The sequence below is a fragment of the Gopherus evgoodei genome, chromosome 5 (assembly GCF_007399415.2).
Source record: "Gopherus evgoodei ecotype Sinaloan lineage chromosome 5, rGopEvg1_v1.p, whole genome shotgun sequence".
Lineage (NCBI taxonomy): Eukaryota > Metazoa > Chordata > Testudines > Testudinidae > Gopherus > Gopherus evgoodei.
Genome location: NC_044326.1, coordinates 90,693,546 through 90,715,131, shown reverse-complemented (window position 1 = coordinate 90,715,131; position 21,586 = coordinate 90,693,546). Strand labels below are relative to the sequence as shown.

The following is a 21,586-nucleotide window of genomic DNA, read 5'->3' as shown; positions in this document are numbered from 1 at the left end:
GAGAGGAATTAACCTTTCCCCCTCTCCTTTCCCCCCACCAATCCCTGGTGAGTTCAGACCCAGTCCCCTGGGGTTTTAAACAAGGAAAAAAATCAATCAGGTTCTTAAAAAAGAAAGAAAACTTTTAATTAAAGAAAGAAAGTAAAAATTATCTCTGTAAAATCAAGATGGAAAACGTTTACAGGGTCTTCAGCTTATATAGACTAGAGGGACTCCCTCCCGCTAGCCTAAGATACAAGTTACAGCAAACAGAGGTAAAAATACTCTTCCAGCAAAATACACATTCACAAGTTAAGAAAACAAACATAAGTCTAATCTGCCTTTTCTAGCTAGTACTTACTATTTTGAATATGAGAGACTGTTCTAGAAAGATTGTAGAAAGATCTGGTTGCACGTCTGGTCCCTCTTAGCCCCAAGAGCGAACAAAAACTTCCCTCCACCGAGATCTGAAAGTATCTTGTCCCCCGATTGGTCCTCTGGTCAGGTGTCATCCAGGTTTACTAAGCTTCTTAACCCTTTACCGGTAAAAGAGACATTAACCCTTAACTATTTGTTTATGACACCACCATTTCCCCAAAACACCACTACTGTCATCAAATGTGAGGGAAACAAAGTATGGACCACGCATCAGTCAAAAAGAAAACGAAAAAATTGTGATTGTTGAAAGAGGAGATAGCAACGATGCAGCATATGTGATCAACAGTGAAGAATATACCATGGTTAATTTAGGATATATGTTGAAAGCACAATGAGTGCCAATGATCAACTCCAATGGGAGGTGAAAGCAAGAACTGGGAAAAGAAACAGAGCCTTTTTGTGATGGACAAATACCTGGAAAAATAAGGAGAGTCACACAAGAACCAAGACAAAAGTTATTCAAGGCCACTGTGATACCAACATTGTCATATGCTTCTGAAACTAGGTAAATGCTAGAAACTCACAACAGGATTCTTAATGCATTCTATCTATTTGGTGTCCACTAGTGGGATAAAGTAACCAACACCAATGCTTTACAAAGGATGGACTAGCACATTGCAAATACAATGATTTGAGAAATAAGACTGAAGTGGGTTGGAGACATGTTGTACAAATGCCCGAAAATCAATATTCCTAGACAAGCCCTTGATTGGATACCAGCTAGTGGAAGACAACAGATGACATAAGAAACCACTGAGAAAGATGTTGCTGTCACGGAAACAGACTATAATGGAGAAAGTATCAGAGGGGTAGCTGTGTTAGTCTGGATCTGTAAAAGCAGCAAAGAATCCTGTGGCACCTTAGAGACTAACAGACGTATTGCAGCATGAGCTTTCGTGAGTGAATACCCACTTTGCATGAAAGCTCATGCTCCAATACATCTGTTAGTCTACAAGGTGCCACAGGACTCTTTGCTATAATGGAGCAAGAAACGTGGCAAACAGATGGAGGTGGAAAGATGGGGTTGCCTCATGCGCCACACGGAGTTGAGAGCACCTAATAAAATAATATCTCCAAGGTAGAGAATAATACGTTAAGCTAAATATAGGGTCCAGGAAGAGCTCAACAGAAAAATTTTCCAATGGAATATTTTCCCCCTTCAGAAAATGCAGATTTGTCAAAAGTCAAACATTTCACAGAAACATGTTGATTTCAACAAAAATTTCACCTTTAAAGAATTTTTCTTTTTATAAGGTTGAAACAACTTTTTGGAATAGAATAGTTTGATTTTCTGTTTCAAAATGACATTTCAATTTTTTAAATGTTATATTTATATACATTATATAAAAATGAATAAATTGAAAGTTAATTGATCAAAAACATTTAACCTGAAATTAATTTTATTTCAGAATTTTCTTTCATGGAGTATTTTGAAACCTTTTGGTTTTGTTCTGTTTCACAATGGAATTGGTTTTGAAATAGTAGATTTTCCCACTAAATGAAAAATCTGGTCCCCACCCAGCAACAATCACCTATTTTATTTCTTCTGTTTTATGCAATGTGCCTTATTAAGCCTCTAATCTCCCCTGAAATTGCATAACACTGTGATTTTGTTGGCCTTTGTTCCCTACTTCATTCTTCCCACTGCCTGTATCTGCCAAGAGCATTCATATGTGTATGTTACCACAATGAAATATTATTCCTACACACACTACTTCTTGCTTACTTGCCTCTTACTTTTCATATCTCAAGTTTCAGTATCATCCAGCTGTATATATAGACTGTAACTGGCCCTGAAGAGTCCTGTGACACTTTGCTATAGAAGATGCTATTTAAAAAGTAAGCTGTAAAGGCACTGTAAATATACTCTAAGGAACAATCCTGCATTAGCAAGGGGACAGATTACATGAACTAATGGGCCTTTTCTATGATTCAGAAATTTTATTGTAACTCTCCTTCTGTACCAAATAAGCAGCCAACTACCCAGCACTTGGATACAGCTGACAGGTCGGAAACAGGCCTTGTCTGAAATGAATACTGTTTCTGTGCAGGTAAATGGAAGGTATCGGAATGTGGAAAAGCATTCAACAAGGCTATCCCTCATAATGAATCTTCACAAGGCTGGCTCAGGGTATAAGGCAACAGAGGTCATTTGAAACTCAGACTTCTTTCATGACAATGCACTACACTGTCTGGCAAACCAACTGGGCAAAACAATGAACTCATTCAGTCCTTTTGTGACATTTAAAAATGGTATCCCTTTTCTATTATAAGGAAAGCAAGCCCCTCCAAGTGCCAACTTTTACGCAGCTTCATTTTTGTTTCTTCTGTTAAAGCATTCCAGTGGTAACGCACGGAGATGTACTGCAAATGGGGTGGGGTGGGGGTCACTGCAGACATATCTGCATGAGTTAATGAGCAGCATCTGTGTTAACACAATAGTAACAGACTGCATTGCCATAATATCATAACTCTAATTAGCAAATATTTTAATGCCAAAATACCAATGTGACAAGAACAAAAACAATAATGAACTACTGTTGTAATTGCAAGCCATCCTCTCAAGGCCAGTATACTGTACAAGATTAATAACAAGAGGTTAGAACAAATGTTAATATAGTTTCATTTAAAAGGAAGCGATTTCTCTTGGCTGAACTATATATATACAGAACCTAGCAACTGTGCAAGTACGATTCTGAACAACAGCTAGTACAGTGCCTCAAATAATGGGAGGGTGAAAAGGAGGAAAGAAGTCAATCAGTTAGTAAAGTTTGGTCAATAAATGTTACGAACTATACCTCAGTGAACCTACTGCTTTAAATGAACTGACCAGACGCTCTCTCAAGGCCTAATCCAAAGACTATTGAACTCAGTGGGAATCTTCTCATTGAGTTTAATGGGTTTTGGATCAGGTGCTCACATCATAAGTGTAAGATAAAAGATTCAAATTAAAACGAGAAGCAAGTTTTCAATGTCAGAAAAAAATCCCTTTTCTTGGGAAATTCATGAAGAATAGGTCCATCAGTGGCTATCAGCCAGAATGGAGAGGGATGGTGTCCCTAGTCTCTGTTTGCCAGAAGCTGGGAATGGGTAACAGGGGATGGATCACTTGATGATTATCTGTTCTGTTCTCTCCCTCTGAGGCACCTGGCATTGGCCACTGTCAGAAGACAGGATACTGGGCTAGACAGACCTTTGGTGTGACCCAGTACAGCCGTTCCTCTGGAAAAACTGGGGAAAATATCTGAGCAACTGCGAGCAATAAATTTTATCCATAGGGGGCCTGGGATGCAGTAAATTAAAGGAGTAGTTTTTTCACCTCAGGGAACATACAGTAGTGATTAAAGTTAATTTGGTGTTCTCTTCCTAGTCTCCATAGTCAAAACTCATCCCTGTTCTAACCCCTTTGAGTTACACAAGGATGAATTTGGCACTGTCTACATCACAAAGACACCTTACAGTTAGACCTAACTGACAGCCTCAGCTAAAGAGAAACCCAAAACTGGCATACTAGCAGAGTTGTAAGTCAGTAGTGAGGTTCAGTGGCAGAACTGAGTAAGAAATGTTGTACAGTGCCTATCTGAACTATGCTTAGCTCAAGCCAGGCATTAAGGACCACACTTTTAGTGCTCATTAAAGTATTTTCTAATGTCCCTAAGTGACTTAGGAGCACAAGTCCCACAAAAACCCAATGGAACTTATCCCTCTAACTCAGGCACTTTTGAAAATCCAACCCTAAATTCACTCAGCATTTTATATATATTTAATGTGACTATTCTCACAAATAATTGTACTGAGTTCAATAGACTATCTAAAATCCAGCAGAAGCTTTAAAATCCAAACCCAAAACACATAAAGCATAAATAATTATCTTACTGCAATGTTTAAGGCCAGTTGTAAAAACAACAAATAAAAATAAATATAATATTGAATTAAATCTCAAACTCAGTAAAGGGATACATTTTCAACTGCAGTCTGTTTGTGTCCCCTGAAATAGGTCCATAAATGTCTGCACTCACAAAAAATGTGCATGCCATTATTTGAATGTGAAAATGGGCATTTGTGCATACAAATCAGGTAGTTCTCCAGGTGAAGGAGGAGCAAGTACAGCATCTTTGGGGTAAGTGACTGTCTGTAGCGTGTGTTTGTGAGTTACTTGCTGTGTGCTGAGCTTGTGTTTGAAAGCTAGAAGCCTCTGGTAATTGGCTGAGCCTTAATAAGTGGGCGGGGCATTCACTCAGGCCAGGGCTGTATAAAGCTGCGCACAAGCGACCAGAGAGCTTTGCGAACAGGGGCTGCTAACAGGGAGTTTCGCAAGGGAGTTTGGGAAGGGAGCAGGGGTCCCTTGTCGATTCTATCTGTGCTCCTTTAGTTCCCTTAAAACCTATAAACCAAACGACATTCAAAACCTCTTTCTTTAAACCACCCTTCCATTAACTAGGAGACAATGCAGGCAGAAGCCCAGCAGCAGAATGGGAGGTATACAGTTTATTGCACTGAGTGTAGCGGGTGGCGTATGTGTGCAAGGAGCTCCTGCCCTCAGAGACCACATACAGACTTTGGAGGCTGGGGTGGCGGAACTGGAGATGCTAAGAGAGACAGAGAGGTATGTTGATGAGGCTTTCCGGGACACCGAATAATTGTCCCACCTCCGGTCAGACAGCCCCTGCGCTGTTGAGGAGGAAGAAAGGCCCAGGGAAGCAGAGCAGTCAATGGGAGCAGAGGGAAACCTTCCCAAAGTTGGGCCCTCCTTCCAGATGGTGCTGGGGTTGTCTCTTGCACTGAGCTTACCTCTCCAGGGGAGGGAACTCCAGTTACTAGGAAAAGACAGGTGTTAGTAATGGGAGATTCGATCATTAGAAACGTACATAGCTGGGTCTGTGGTGACCGGGAGAACCGTATGGTGACTTGCCTGCCTAGTGCAAAGGTTGCAGATCTCTCGAGGCATCTAGACAGACTTATGTGTAGTGCTGGGGAGGAGCCGGTGGTCGTGGCACATGTAGGTACCAATGACATAGGGAAGGGTAGGAGAGATGTCTTGGAAGCCAAATTTAGGCTTCTAGGGAAGAGACTGAAATCCAGGACCTCTATGGTGGCATTCTCAGAAATGCTCCCAGTTCCACACGCAGGGCCAGGTAGGCAGGTAGAGCTTCAGAGTCTCAATGCGTGGATGAGACGATGGCGTAGAGAGGAGCGGTTTACATTTATTATGAACTAGGGAAACTTGAGATGGGGGGAGCCTATATAGGAGAGATGGGCTCCACTTAAACCAAAGTGGAACCAGACTGCTGCCACTAAACATTAAAAAGGTTGTAGAGCAGTTTTAAAACTAGGAAATGGGGAAAGGCCGACTGCTGCAGAGGAGTATGTGGATCAGACACACACTTCTCTTAGGGGAAAGTCTAATGATAGAGAATCTCCAGGTTATAGTCAGGAGCAGAGGATGGAAGAGGATAATGTAAGGGCCAGATCAGATGATAAACAGTAACATAAAAAAGAATCTGGCACATCAGAAAAGGGCAGACAACTAAACAAGGACAAGTTTTTAAAGTGCTTGTACACAAATGCTAGACGTCTAAATAAGATGGGTGAACTAGAGTGCCTTGTGATAAAGGAGGATATTGATATAATAGGCATCACAGAAACCTGGTGGACTGAGAGCAATCAATGGAATACAATCATTCCGAGGTACAAAATATATCGGAAGGACAGAACAGGTCGTGCAGAGGGAGGAGTGGCACTATATGTGAAAGAAAATGTAGAATCAAATGAAGTAAAAATCTTAAGTGAATCCACATGTTCCATAGAATCACTATGGATAGAAATGCCATGCTCTAATAAAAATATAACATTAGGGATCTATTATCGACCACCTGACCAGGACAGTAATAGCGATGATGAAATGTTAAGGGAAATTAGAGAGGCTATCAAAATTAAGAATCTAATAATAGTAGGGGATTTCAATTATCCCCATATTGACTGGGAACATTTCACTTCAGGACGAAATGCAGAGATAAAATTTCTCAATACTTTAAATTACTGCTTCATGGAGCAGCTGGTACAAGAATCCACAAGGGAAGAGGCAAATCTAGATTTAATCCTGAGTAGAGCGCAGGAGCTGGTCCAAGAGTTAACTATAGCAGGACCGCTTGGAAATAGTGACCATAATACAATAGCATTCAACATCCCTGTGGTGGGAAGAACATCAACAGCCCAACACTGTGGCATTTAATTTCAAAAGGGGGAACTATGCAAAAATGAGGGGGTTAGTTAAACAGAGGTTAAGAAATACAGTGACTAAAGTGAAATCCCTGCAAGCTGCATGGGTGCTTTTTAAAGACACCATAATAGAGGCCCAACTTCAAAGTATACCCCAAATTAAGAAACACAGTAAAAGAACTAAAAAAGAGCCACCGTGGCTTAACAACTGTGTAAAAAAAAGCAGAGAGAGAGAAAAAGACTTCCTTTAAAAAGTGGAAGTCAAATCCTAATGAGGCAAATAGAAAGGAGCATAAACACTGCCAACTTAAGTGCAAGAATGTAATAAGAAAAGCCTAAGAGGAGTTTGAAGAACGACTAGCCAAAAACTCAAGAGGTAATAATGAAATGTTTAAGTACATCTGAAGCAGGAAGCCCGCTAAACAACCAGTGGGGCCCACTGATGATCGAAATACAAAAAAAGGAGCACTTAAAGACGATAAAGTCATTGCCAAGAAACTAAATGGATTCTTTGCTTCAGTCTTCACGGCTGAGGATGTTAGGGAAATTCCCAAACCTGAGCCGGCTTTTGTAGGTGACAAATCTGAGGAACTGTCACAGATTGAAGTATCACTAGAGGAGGTTTTGGAATTAATTGATAAACTCAACATTAACAAGTCACCAGGACCAGATGGCATTCACCCAAGAGTTCTGAAAGAGCTCAAATGTGAAGTTGTGGAACTATTAACTATGGTTTGTAACCCGTCCTTTAAATTGGCTAAGGTACCAATGACTGGAAGTTAGCTAATGTAACGCCAATATTTAAAAAGAGCTCTAGAGGTGATCCCGGCAATTACAGACCGGTAAGTCTAACATCGGGACTGGGCAAATTAGTCGAAACAATAGTTAAGAATAAAATTGTCAGACACATAAATGAACATAAACTGTTGAGCAACAGTCCACATGGTTTCTGTAAAGGGAAATCATGCCTTACTAGAGTTCTTTGAAGGGGTCAACAAACATGTGGACAAGGGGGATCCAGTGGACATAGTGTGCTTAGATTTCCAGAAAGCCTTTGACAAGGTCCCTCACCAAAGGCTCTTACGTAAATTAAGCTGTCATGGGATAAAAGGGAAGGTCCTTTCATGGATTGAGAACTGGTTAAAAGACAGGGAACAAAGGGTAGGAATTAATGGTAAATTCTCAGAATGGAGAGGGGTAACTAGTGGTGTTCCCCAAGGGTCAGTCCTAGGACCAATCCTATTCAATTTATTCATAAATGATCTGGAGAAAGGGGTAAACAGCGAGGCGGCAAAGTTTGCAGATGATACTAAACTGCTCAAGATAGTTAAGACCAAAGCATATTGTGAAGAACTTCAAAAAGATCTCACAAAACTAAGTGATTGGGCAACAAAATGGCAAATGAAATTTAATATGGATAAATGTAAAGTAATGCACATTAGAAAAAATAACCCCAACTATACATACAATACGATGGGGGCTAATTTAACTACAATGAGTCAGGAAAAAGATCTTGGAGTCATCGTGGATAGTTCTCTGAAGATGTCCACGCAGTGTGCAGAGGCGGTCAAAAAAGCAAACAGGATGTTAGGAATCATTAAAAAGGGGATAGAGAATAAGACAGACTATATTATTGCCCTTATATAAATCCATGGTACGCCCACATCTCGAATACTGTGTACAGATGAGGTCTCCTCAGCTCAAAAAAGATATTCTAGCACTAGAAAAGGTTCAGAAAAGGGCAACTAAAATGATTAGGGGTTTGGAGAGGGTCCTATATGAGGAAAGATTAAAGAGCCTAGGACTCTTCAGCTTGGAAAAAAGGAGACTGGGGGGGGATATGATAGAGGTATATAAAATCATGAGTGATGTTGAGAAAGTGGATAAAGTAAAGTTATTTACTTATTCCCATAATACAAGAACTAGGGGGTCACCAAATGAAATTAATAGGCAGCAGGTTTAAAACAAATAAAAGGAAGTAGTTCTTCACGCAACGCACAGTCAACCTGTGGAACTCCTTACCTGAGGAGGTTGTGAAGGCTAGGACTATAGCAGTGTTTAAAAGAGAACTGGATAAATTCACGGTAGTTAAGTCCATAAATGGCTATTAGCCAGGATGGGTAAGGAATGGTGTCCCTAGCCTCTGTTCATCAGAGGATGGAGATGGATGGCAGGAGAGAGATCACTTGATCATTGCCTGTTAGCTTCACTCCCTCTGGCCACTGTTGGTAGATAGATACTGGGCTAGATGGACCTTTAGTCTGACCTGGTACGGCCGTTCTTATGTTCTTAGTAGGGACATCACTTAATTGGCATGCAGGAATGATATTTGCTCGAAAGATACACATGATTTTTTTTTTTTGGACAAGCACCAGAGACTGTGGCTGAAGTTGGCTGAAAATTTGGCCCTACACACAGTATACATTATTATATGTGCAGAATATATTTTACTTTGCTGGTTTAAGCACAGCCTTCATTGGAGTTAAACGTAGTTTGTGTATTTGATTCTGTTTTTTAAATAATAAATACAAATAACCTTCTCTTCTGCATTCACTGCAGCTAAAGATAAGACAATTCTATTTATAGTAAGAAGACTGAGAATTTCAAATACTTATTCCAGGCTTTTAACTATAGTATTCAGAAAAATATTCACAAAATTCTTTGAAGTATGGTATACCCAGCCATGGTTTTCCCTGTTAGTATGCTAATGATAGTGCAAAAGGTATTTTTGTATATACTGCAATCCAAATACTACTTTTGTTCTACAGATCATGTATGTGAATTCTAATGTGCCTATCTGCACAAGCCCTAAAATTTAGTTTTAATACAATACAGGATCATAGGTGGAAGCAGGAGAAAGTGTATTACTAGTCCAAAATAACTCTACCTGTATGCTCTAAAACATGTTAAAAGAAATAGTTGGGTAGAGACCTTGATAGAGCGTGGGACAGAAGCACTGTTGCTTCCCAAGAGTGGTCTAGAAGAAGTGACTCCAGAACAGAAGACCAGAGATTACATCTTGCCTCCACTGAAGTTACTGCCAGTTTTGCTATTGACTTCAACGGAACAAGGATTTCACCGCAGGTTCTTAATGAAAATAATCAAAATACTCTGCTTTTATTATAAGACATAATATTTTTGACAATCATTACTAACACATGACAGCCATTTAAAAAATCCAAAAAGCACTTCCCTCTTATTGAGAGCTGAATGTCGCTTTCTACTTACAATATGCCACTAAAAATTAGTGATGACATGTACCATAAATGCAGAATACAGTGGAATTCAGACTGCTTGACTCATGTACTGTATATGTGTTGTTCATAACAATTACAACATTCTAAATAAATGTGGTGATTGGATCAAAATTTGTGAGGCATTTAGATGCAATATCACAATGTTGATGACACCAGAGAACCCATTTGACATTTGTTCAATACTGTAAATTATGCTGATTTCAACTGAATTTATTTTATTCATACTAAGTATATAATATGAATTATGTATACAGGCTGCCAAATTATAATATTTTATTAAAATTATGCACAGCAGCTTGCTACTTTTCAAACCTGAACAACTGCTATTTTGTTTTAAATGGGGGGCGGGGCAGACACTCAAAGGCCTAGTTGACATTATGGATTACCATCCTGGAAAAAATCTCTTTTAAATTAACACATTTTTTTCATACAAGTTCATTATTTGGAAGTGATAAAAGCTTCTGAACCTAGCAGAAATTCTAGATGTTTTGCTCTCCCATAATTAAAAAAAAAAAAAAAAAACTTTAAATGAAAAGTAAGCACATTCCAGCTAATAGCATCTATACTGTACTTCAGACCAATATAAAATTAAAATACAATTAATAAAATATTCATAATTTACAATGCAAATACTGAGAGTTTCGCTAGCACCAGTACTGATATTTTTTCAAGAAAGTTTGTACTTCCGCAAGTAAATATGAAAAAGCTACCTTGTTTCTCTGAGGTTTGGTTTACGGACATGTAGCCAATGACCCAAGAACATATAACTGAAATTCAAATTACATTTTAATACAGGTTAAAAATCTTCAGATTTACACATCAAAAAGGTACTAAAAGGTCATCACCACCTGTGTCTTTCAGATTCTAGAGATGGGCGCAAAACAAAACCCCAAAGCTACATTCCGATCAGAATTTGTAGCTCAACCTAGTCGTTAAGGGCCAAACAAACCTGAACACTCCTTAGGTCTGGGAAAGTTCAGATTTGGATGCAAATTTTGAACACGTAAGTTCGAGATGGTTTGAATTTAGGGTTTTGGTTTGGCCCTTTATAAGCTCTATGAAGTTTGGGTCTGGGATTTTGAATCCCTCTTTTTTAAAAACAAGTACCAAATTTTAAGGGTAAATTAAAAAGAGATCATGTAGGTTTGCATGAGTATTACCAATTTTGTGAATACACAGAGGACTTCACTCTCCAGGCCTATCAATCTGGCACTTTTCATAACTATATTTACTTGAAAAATATAAGAAATATAAGAACAAGCATTAGCATTAACTTGATACCTTTTGCTAAAATATATACCTGACTTCCATTAAACCGCCTTTTAAGTTTTGTCCCTCATTTCTAAATATCAGCCACATATCAGAACATAAAAAATCCTCAGCATGTCTTTCTGCACATTTCACGGGAATTAAAGTTGCCATGCCTGTGGCATTCACTTGGTGCCTGATCCAAAGCCTACTGACATCAGTGGGAAGACGTCCACTGACTTCAATGTGACTTCATTGAGCTTTGGATCAGACCTGTGACAGTGAGGATTTCAATACCGAGTTTTAATTGAATGTAAATCCAAACTTTTGTTTGGAGCAATGGGGCACTAAAAAATTTTCACATACAAGTCTCAGGGTTTGTGGAATAGCTCCATGATAGGCTCTGGTTTCATATTCAACACCTGTTTTCTTTCAAAGCACCTCTCTTACATACCTGAATGACCTTAACAACTATGAGTTCAAATGTTAGAAACTGCAAAAAGATATCAGAGAGAACTATTATCTTGAATTACAGAAGAGAACGCAGGCACAGTAGACACACATTTTAGTCACTCAGTGGAAGAGGACATCAGTATGCACAGGCAGCAGCACATGCTTTTCATGTCAACAGCTAGAGGGAGAGAAGATAGAGAGTTTCGGGTGGGGGGAAAGAGCTGAGAGATAATAGGGTAAAATCGTTGGAAGAAGAGGAAGTGATGTGGAGTTGGGAGAAGGGGAAATAAGAGACAGTGGAATGGAGATTAGATAGGAAGAAATGTGTGTGAGAGAGAGTAAGCCAGGAGAGAAGCAGCAAGAAAAACTGATGATAGCAGTGGAAATGAGATAGAAAACAAGGGGGGTGGAAAGAAGCTAAAAACAGTCTGGAGAAGAGAATGTGTTAAGAAACCAAAGCTCTTTCTTAGAAGCATTTTCTTGTAGTGGTTCCTGTCCCTCACTATCATTATACAGCAGGAAATGGTAAAACTCTAAGGAAAGTCAGAATTCACTTGACCTTACATATAAAAACTGACAAGAACAAGGGTAAAATAAAGTACAAAAAAAAACCTGGTGTCATATTTCTTTTGACTTTTAAAATACTTCCAGGTTGCATTTCAAAACCATCTATTTCCACATTTTTCCATGATGGAACCTCTTCATTTTCCCACTGTGGGAGTTTAGTGTTTGCAACACACACAGCAGATGTGGCTGGCCTGGAAGCCCGATTCAACCTTGCCCAGCACCTTGTGTCATCACTGACACCAGAATACAGTGAGTTTAAAATGCTAACAAGTCAAATTGGTAGCAGTTATGATTTTATACTCTTTTTACATTCACTTTGCCTTGGTATTAATGATTACACCAGATGCAGGGTATGGATAAATCAGTCCCTGGGCTTCTACTAATTCCTCATATATCAGCTAGGCAGGACCTAGGAGATAGCAAAATATCCCTACAACTATGTTTAATTAATAATAATTATTTTTCTTCTGTTTTAATAGGCCTGGGCATAAAATACCTCTGTGTTTCAATTGTGCAGAGGACAGGGTTTTCCTAAGATAAGAGAGTGAACTGTTTTTCAGCATCACAAAACTAAAATGTTTGTTGCTTTTTGAGAAAATGTGAAAAAACGAGTTTTGAATTTAATTTGAAAAAAAATTAGCTTCAAGGCCTCAATGGTCTCTGACTGATCATAGTTTATAAGCATGTTCTTTAAAAGTTTCATTTCATTTCAGCGTATGGGATGGCAGAATCACACGGCTGGGTATTCCTGATTAAGAAAGTAGCATTTCTAATGGAAACCAATGCAGTGCTTGAAAAGGAGTTTCTGAATAAGCTGCAAAGGTGCCAGGTAACACAAAAGAAGCTGTCCCCATGTTACTCGATATAGTATTAGTATTTTTCTGAAAGCAAAGGGCACAAACAGTAATAAATAATCTTTGTTTCATTCCTTTTGGACTTTAATCTTTAAATTGTTGGAAGATTTTTTTTACTTCCACTGTTTCCAAATAAACCACTATTTGCATAGGAAAACAGCTTAGTACATTCTTCAAAAACAAGCTAGCCATTAATTGATCCAACATGTTGGCAGTTTTAAGGCAACTTATTAGACAACAAATGGCATATCCTATTTTGTGTTGAAATATCCTGAGCATGACTTTCTATATGTCAAGCTCCTATTATGTTGCCGGCTAAATAATCTTCAATACTTAAAGTAATAGGAAGTAGAATCTAAACAGAAACTAAACCATATGCAGTTTATTGAGAACAGTTTTAAGACTATTAGGAGCTCTAATTTTAAAGCCACAAAAAGTCCTAAGCAATATCAAGATTTATATATATATATATATATATATATATAACCTTCCTCTGATCCAATCCACCCATCTCAAAAGCATATGAATTTGCTCCAGTAAACAGTTAATCTCTTCATAAAAGACTGAGTGCAAGATGTTAAAAATGTTCTAATAGCTGCACTATTATGTTAGTAATTACCTCTCTTCCATCCTGGCTAGCTTATTGCAAAACGTAAAAATGAAATTAAAATATCCATGTTTTGTAACCTAATCATGTTCCAATTTACCCCCAACACCACTAAACTGGCATGACAGAGCTGGGTATGATCAGTTACTGGATGCAAACCAGAGATTCCGCTAATAGATGGCATTTTAGTCTGCATGGCATATGTTCTTGGCATAAGACACTAGTGGCCCCTGGCAGAAGACTTTGTCCCTAAAAATAAATCTGATTAGCTGATCTTTAAAACAACAATTTCAAAACAAACATTTTTATAAAAAAAAGTTTTCATTATACAAACAAACTCAGTGTTTGTTTTGGCTTTGCTGTTATTTCTGATGGCTATGTTTGTGTTCACTCTCTCATGACACAATTTGATTAATTCTGAGTACTGAACACCCATCTCCAGGCATCAAAGGCACACATGGGAAGGATGAGAAACCATAATTGGAGCCAAATGTTTGCACCTGTATTTCATAAAATCAGATACTCCACAGTGTTTGGTCCCACAGATGAAAATAATTGCAAAAATGATGGTAGACACTGTATTCCCTACTTTGCTGAACCTCCTAGTAATTAAGAAACAATGTTATCCTTCACATCTTGAAGAGCTCAATCTCACCCACAGCCCCTGCCTGACATGGGCCACCGGATCTTAATGATCCAACAAAATGCTTACAGCTGCCTAACTGCCCCCTAAAGGGACCACAGGTCCCACAAAATCCACAAACGTGGCCAAAACTTCACAGCTTTTGAACTTTTCCACTAGACTGAATGTTATTATTTAAAGGTCTTGGCAACCTGTCAATTTCTCTCCATGGCAGCAGTCAGAAGAGTATTTACAATCTGTAAAGGTGCCCAGAAAAACACTCATCTTCTGTGCAAAAATGAAACAGCTAACTCCTGGCAAGGATAACTGATATACAAACTGACCAAGAGGGGCCATCCAGCCCACCCCAGCTATCAGCTCAGCCCAGATATTTGGGGACAGAATGTCCTCCACTTCCCCATCTTCACGAAGCATCTGACTCCTAGCTGGCGTCTGGCGAGCGAAGCTGGCTGTAACACCACAAGCAGGCTACCTAGGTACCAGCAGGCACGGTCCCCATTAACGAGCGGGGTGAAGGAAGGGTTCAGACTAGCCTTCAAAGCGCCGGCCTGGGGGGCAGCGTACCCCGCCAGCAGGGATTTCTGCAGGCGGACCGCAGGGGCTCCAAGCGAGGAGACAGGCCCTCTCCTCTCCTCTCCCGCCCCGCTCACCTGCGTGCGGCATGGTGATGGTCTCGTTGGCGCTGCTGGAGCCCACGTTGAAGATCACCACTGCCGAGGCGTTCTGGGCGGCGGCGTGCCGGATCTTATCCTTGTACGTGCAGTTGCCCTTCGGGATCAGCGCGACCCAGCTCTTGCCCTGGCCCGGGGCGGCGAAGCGGGTGTGGGGGTCGCAGGCCAGCCGGTCGTGGGCGGAGACGGTCATCACCACCTGGCCCCGGGCATCCTGCTTGGGCGAGTGCTCCCCGTAGCGCCCGCACTCGCTCTTCTCGCTGCGCAGCTCCGGGCTGCCGGCCGCCGGCTCGGCGTAGGTGATGTTCACGAAGGCCGTGTACCACTCCTCTTTCTCGGCCACCGTGAAGTCCAGGCAGAGCAGATGCACGAAGCAGAAGGAGAGCAGCCATGTTGAGAGGGCCAGGCTGCGGCACGCCTGGATCAGAGACATTGCCATCCTTCCCCGGCCTCCTCCCTCGCCTCCGGCCCGGCTGCGCGCCTGGCTGCGTGTGCGAGCGGGCTCTGGAGCCTGCTCAGCGCTAGGCGGCGGCGGCGGCGGCTGCTCCCGCTGCTGGGATCCGGCCGGGGAGGGGGTGTGGGAGCTGGGAGCTGGCCGGGTCACCTCAGCTGTAATGCATTTCACCGGGGGCTTTGCCGTGCCTCTGAGCGCCTTGCTCCGTAGCTCTCGCTCCCTCGTCTCCCTTTCTACCCCTCCCCCTCGGGATCCTTCCTGGCTTTGCGGGCTCTTCTCTCTCCCTTCGGGGGCAGGGGGTGGTTGCACACACTGCACGGGAGCTTGGGGGACCCCCTCCAAAAGGGAGCTCTGGCTGGCTGAGGAGGAGGCGTTCGTGCTATAAGGCAGTTGTGGGGGGGCTGCTGCTCGCCCTCCCCCGCTCCACCCCCCTCGCCGGGTAGCTGTGCAGGCGGCTCGCCAGAGGAGATGCTGGCTCTGGGGGAGCGGGGGGTAGGGGAGGGCGTGCAGGAGGGGCTTTGGTGTGATGGCAAGAGCTCTTGCGGCTGTGCTTTGATGGCGTTCAGCCTTGGGTGGGCAGCAGCGCCACCTGCTGGGAGACAGGCGGGCCAGCAGCAGCACCAGGCTGTGAGCTGGTGGAGGGGACTCAAGGGCAGTGGCTTTCAACCTGTCGTCTGCGGACGGACCCCTGCGAGGGGCGGGGGACAAACGACTAAGCCAAGGTCTGTGAAAGGTTGTTACTTGCACCAGCTTCAGTGTTTTTGCTGCCCCAAACAGCAAAAAGGGGGAAAACAAGGGGCGATCGTGATCTGCGGCACTACCGCCACCGCTTCAGTCTTTAGCAGCAATTCGGTGGCTGGTCCTTCACTTGGCGAGGGAGTGAGGGACCTGATCCTGAATTGCTGCCGAAGCTCCAGATGTGCTGCCCCTCTCCGTTGGCTGTCCCAAGCACCTGCTTGCTGGGTTGGTGCCGGGATCCAGTCCTGCTTGCTACCCTAGAGCAGGGGTTCTCAAACTGGGGATCATAAGCCCTCATTGGTTTACAAGGTTATTACATAGGAGATCACAAGCTTTCAGCCTCCACCCCACTTTGCCTCCGGCATTTATAATAGTGTTAAATATATAAAAACATGTTTTTATATATTTATAAAGGGGGAGGGGTCATATGCAGAGGCTTTCTATGTGAAAGGGGTCACCAGTACAAAAGTTTGAGAACCTCTGCCCTAGAGCAGTGGTTTTCAACCTGTTCCTTGTGGGGTGCACACAGACGGTCTAAGATTTCCAAAAAAGTCTGCACCTTCATTTGAAATGTATAGGGATCCATCAGTGGCAAAGGTTGAAAACCACTCTTCCAAAGAGTCAGAGAGAAAATTTAAGTTTAGGATTAGGGACTTTAAAAATCACCTTTTGGACCCTGCTATTTTAATTAATTTACTTGCTTTCATGCCTATCAATGAGAATTTTTCTCTTGACAAATTATCATATCTACCCTCAAGGGGATCACTGTCCTCTTCCTCTGAAGCATCTGCTACTAGCCCCTGCCAGAGACAGCACGCTGGATTGGATAGCCCACCACTCTGACCTGTTATAACAGTCCCAAAGTTCCTAAGGAAAGAAAACAATAAAGGACAGTTCTCCATTGAATTCCTGTTATTATGTGGGTCTGTAACAATAAACAAGTGTGTGTTATGCTATTAAAATGAGAAGTATTTGTGTGTATGTATATTTATAGTGAGGTGTGTGTGTATGCATACATTAGGAAACAAACATTCTGTTTTGAAACAGAACAGACATGCACAATAAACAGATATAAACACAAAAACACGTAGGTCAACTACTGATACAAATATAAAGTAAGTTTAATGTGAAACAAAAAAAAAAGCAATAGAACTTCTGAGGCAACATCTGTTAAAATAGGTGAGTTAAACACAAAGGAATGGGTAAAATCCTGGAGCCACTGTAGTCAATGTTTTGGAACTTTGATTCTTTATTATGTGCAATAATTGGAATTAAAATACTCACAGGGAGAAAGTATGTGGTTAATATTCTGATCTCTTTCACGCTAGTATGAAAAGAGTGTTAAACCACAACTGAGTCATTCTGTATCTACTCAAATGCACATGAGATCAGAATCTGTTGCATATAAGGAGAAAGTTATACTTGGCAATGGTCATTTATTCTTTGTAAACAGTTGACATGATAAACATATATGGTCTGTTTTAATCTTCTTGTGGCTAAACTCTGCTCTTGCCCTTTGACTTATATGGGACTTGTACATGTAAACTGAAGGCAATATCTGACTTCTAAGTTATATTGCTACATGGTTATGTTCAATGTGAGCAGAGGATATATCCTACCAGTAACATATCTATGGTGCTTCAGAAGGGCTGATTTCCTAAAATGGGGAAGAGTATGATCAAAAGTGTGAATAAAAATTGGGAGTTGTTAAAGAAGAATCAGAACTGGAAGGGACCTTGAAAAGGTCATCTAGGCCAGTGGTTCTCAAACTTGGGCCGCTGCTTGTTCAGGGAAAATCCTGATTATCCAGATGAGCAGTATGTCCCCCATGCTCATTGGGTAATCAGCATTTTCTGTCCCAAGGAGAGAGGGAGGATAGCAGCTGCAGGAGACAGGAGTCTCCTTAGTACTGCTTGAGTGCTGGGAGGAAGAGAGGACAGTGTGGGAATTGGGGGAGATCCAGGATAGCACAGGGACTACTTCACCCAGACCCTGTCCCATTCTTGCCTCCCCTGACTCCTGCTCTCAGCTTCAGAATCTGTTGTAAGAACAGCCCTGTTACCTGGCTCCATGTTCAACCATGGACAGCCCTGCTACTCAGCTCTAGCTCTGCCCTCAGCTCTTGGTAGCTCAGATCAGGGATGGTCCCCACTACTCAGCTCTGGCTGGGCCCATGGCTCCCACTAGTTCCAGTTTCTGCACTCCCCTGGTGGTCCTGGCTGCAGTGGTTCCACCCTGAGGTACATCTGAGCACCTCTACCCCACCCAGACCAGCAACTGCCAGCTCAGAGGATGCTCTGCAGCCAGGGAAGGAAAGAGGCAACCTGGCAGAAGGGCTCAGTGACTGGAGGCACCTCAGTGACTGAGCCTTTCGTTATGCCTGCCAGGCATCAGCTGTTCCCATTCTGCTGGGGGCCCTGCTATCTAGCTCCAGCTTGCCCCAGGTCCCTCCAGCCAGTGGGGATGCTGCAGTCAGGACCATCAGGGGAGTGTAGGGACCAGAGACACTGGGAGCCCAGGAAGGAGCTGGAGCTCCCTCAGCAGGATGGAACAGCTAACACCCAGTGGGCCAAACGGAAGGCCCTACCAGGCTGGATCTAGCCCATGTGCCATTAATTGAAGAATATTGTTATACAGCATTGGTGAAAATGACACTGGATTACTTTGTCAAGTTCTACTGTTCACATTTTTAAAAGGATGTTGAAAAACAGGGGAGGGTGCAGAGAACAGCCACATAAAAAATTCCAGCATCAGAGAAAATGCCCTACAGTGAAAGACTTCAGGAACTCAATCAGGAATTTGTTTAATCAGAAATATGTTTGAGACATGAGTTGATTATGGGGTATACTTGAAATAACTTCACAGAAGAAAAAAAAAAAAAAGCCAAACAGGTACTAAAAGGCTCTTTAACCTAACAGAGAAAGGAACAACAAGAATCAATGGTTGGAAGCTAGAACCAAATAGTTCAAGTTAGGGAAAAGGCACTTTTTTTTTAACCCAAACATTCAGGGGTTATTAACCATTGGAACAAACTATCAAGAGAAGTGGTGAATTCTCCATCTTTTAGAGTCTTTTAAATCAAGAGTAGATGCCTTTTTGGAAGACATGCTTTAGTCAAACAAGACTCAATACAGACGTAACTGGGTCAGGTTATTTGGTCTATATTATATAGCAGGTCAGACTAGATCTAATGGCCCATTCTTGCCTCAAAAATCTGTCAATCTAGGAGTAAAGACAGCAAGACTTGTTTAATCCCGGTACCTTACTTTAAAATAAATTATTAATTTGACCTACTGTAATTTAATGTTGAATAATAGAGAAGTAAAAATGTACAGCAGTTCTACTTAACATTTTATTTTTTGTGTTGCCAAGATCATTCTGAACTCTCCTTCTGTCTAGCTCCTTAAAATTCCATTCTTGCTCTGCGATAGGAATATAATACTATTAACTAGACATCCAGCCAGCCTTACCATTCCTCACAGGCCTGCAAATTATTTTGTCACTAACCTTACCCTACCCTACGCCTCTCGTCTGAAACAAAAAAAAAAAACACAAAAAAACAAACAAAAAAAAAACCTGACCTGTGTTCCACCCACCTCCTCGCAGAAATGAAAAGCAAGTGACTTGTCCTACATTATCACATGCCACTTTGCATTGATATGAATGAACAGCACAGGCTCAGGGCTTATCTATATAGGGGGAAAGCCTACAGCAGTTAGTGCAAACTACTAGCCTACCTACTCCACACCAACTTAGTATGTGGATACTAAAAGGGCTTGTGTACAGAGTAGCTTAATGTACTTGGAAGTGCATTAAGCTACTGTTCACAAAGGTACTTTTAGTGAACAGTAAGAGTGTTCATCAAGTTAAGCCAGCCAAGGGCACTCAATGTTCAGTAAGGAAGTGTCCATACTGGGAGTTAGGGTGTTGTAGACAGTGTGTTTTAAATTCACACTCACTTACTGAACACTGACTTCCCTTGGTAGACAAGTCCTCCATTTTTATAATGGGGTCCTGAAAACCAGGAATGTCCCTGTTCGCATGATCTGTACCAGTCATGTTTACAGTGTCTGGTACTTTTCTTTTTTATACTCCACTGGCCAGCTGAACTGCTGAAATTGCAGCAGAGCTTTTCATTTAGCTGTCCTCAATTTAGCCCTTGAGTGGACACAGTTAGTTAATTTGGAACCCTGCAATGTGAATTATTAGTTCAAATTATTCCTTCTAACGCGTATTACTTTGCATTTGTCATCCATGAATTTCACTTGCCACTATGCTGTCAATCCACCTACCTTGTCCAGTTCCTCTGAAGGTCTTCACAGTCTTCTCTGGTCTTGACTAAATTAAATAATTTTGTTTCATCTGCAAATTTTGCCACATCACTTACCATTTTTCTCTCCGTACATCATTGGTACCAATATGGACCATGACTAGGGCTCCTCCCTAACACTATCCAGAATTATTATCTATATAAAGAATTATTCTTAGTACTTTATATTAAGTGTGTGTTTGGACCTCTGGAGATCCTCCCACACTGGACTTCTGCTGCAAGAGAAGTGGAGCACTGCTGATTGTGCTGTGTTCTTTGCATAGGTACCAACATTTAGAAAAGTTTTGCAAGAAAAGACAATTGTCTAAATAAGATGTGGTTCTGGGGACCAGTAGGTCCCCAGTCATTGTAAGGTGCTCTGTGTGTTCTGGTGAATTATAGGCCTAAGGGCATATCTTCACTACTGGTGGGATTTATGCTGTGGTGATCAATCCACCGGGGGTTGATTTAGCGGGTCTAGTGAACACCTGCTAAATCAACCACCGATCGCTCTCCCATTGACTCCAGTACCCCATCAGACTGAGAAGAGGAAGGGGAGTTGACAGGAGAAACTCTCCCGTCGACCCAGTGCGGTGTGGACCTTGTGGTAAGTGACCATGAGAGAGTTGAGTTCAAGATCCTGACTAAAAGAAGAAAAGAGCAGCAGAATTCAGACCCTGGACATCAGAAAAGCAAACCGACTCCCTCAGGGAACCAATGGGCAGGATCACTTGGGAGACTAATATGAGGGGGAAAGGAGTCCAGGAGAGCTGGCTGTATTTTAAAGAAGCCTTATTGAGGGCGCAGGAACAAACAATCCCGATGTGCAGAAAGAATAGCAAATATGGCAGGTGACCAGCTTGGCTTAACAGAGAAATCTTCGGTGAGATTAAATGCAAAAAGGCAGTTTACAAGTGGACACTTGGACAGATCACTAGGTGGGAGTGTAAAAATATTGCTCAATCAGGAAGGCCAAAGCACAATTGGAATGTAGCTAGCAAAGGATGTGAAGGATAACAAGAAGGGTTTCTACAGGTATGTTAGCAACAAGAAGATGGTCAGGGAAAGTGTGGGACCCTTACTAAATGGAGGAGGCAACCTAGTGACAGATGATGTGCATAAAGCTAAGGTATTCAATGCTTTTTTTGC

At 41.7% G+C, this 21,586-nt stretch overlaps 1 protein-coding gene across 1 annotated transcript in view; it reads right to left on the bottom strand.

Moving 5' to 3' along the window:
• The window catches only part of RNF150 (ring finger protein 150), a 211,921-nt gene extending 196,072 nt beyond the window's left edge, over positions 1–15,849 (bottom strand). Inside the window, exon 1 of the mRNA XM_030564284.1 lies at positions 14,916–15,849. Coding sequence (XP_030420144.1) covers positions 14,916–15,375 — 460 coding nt within the window. The 5' untranslated portion in view covers positions 15,376–15,849. The remainder of the gene's footprint in view (positions 1–14,915) is intronic.
• Positions 15,850–21,586: the final 5,737 nt, after the last annotated feature.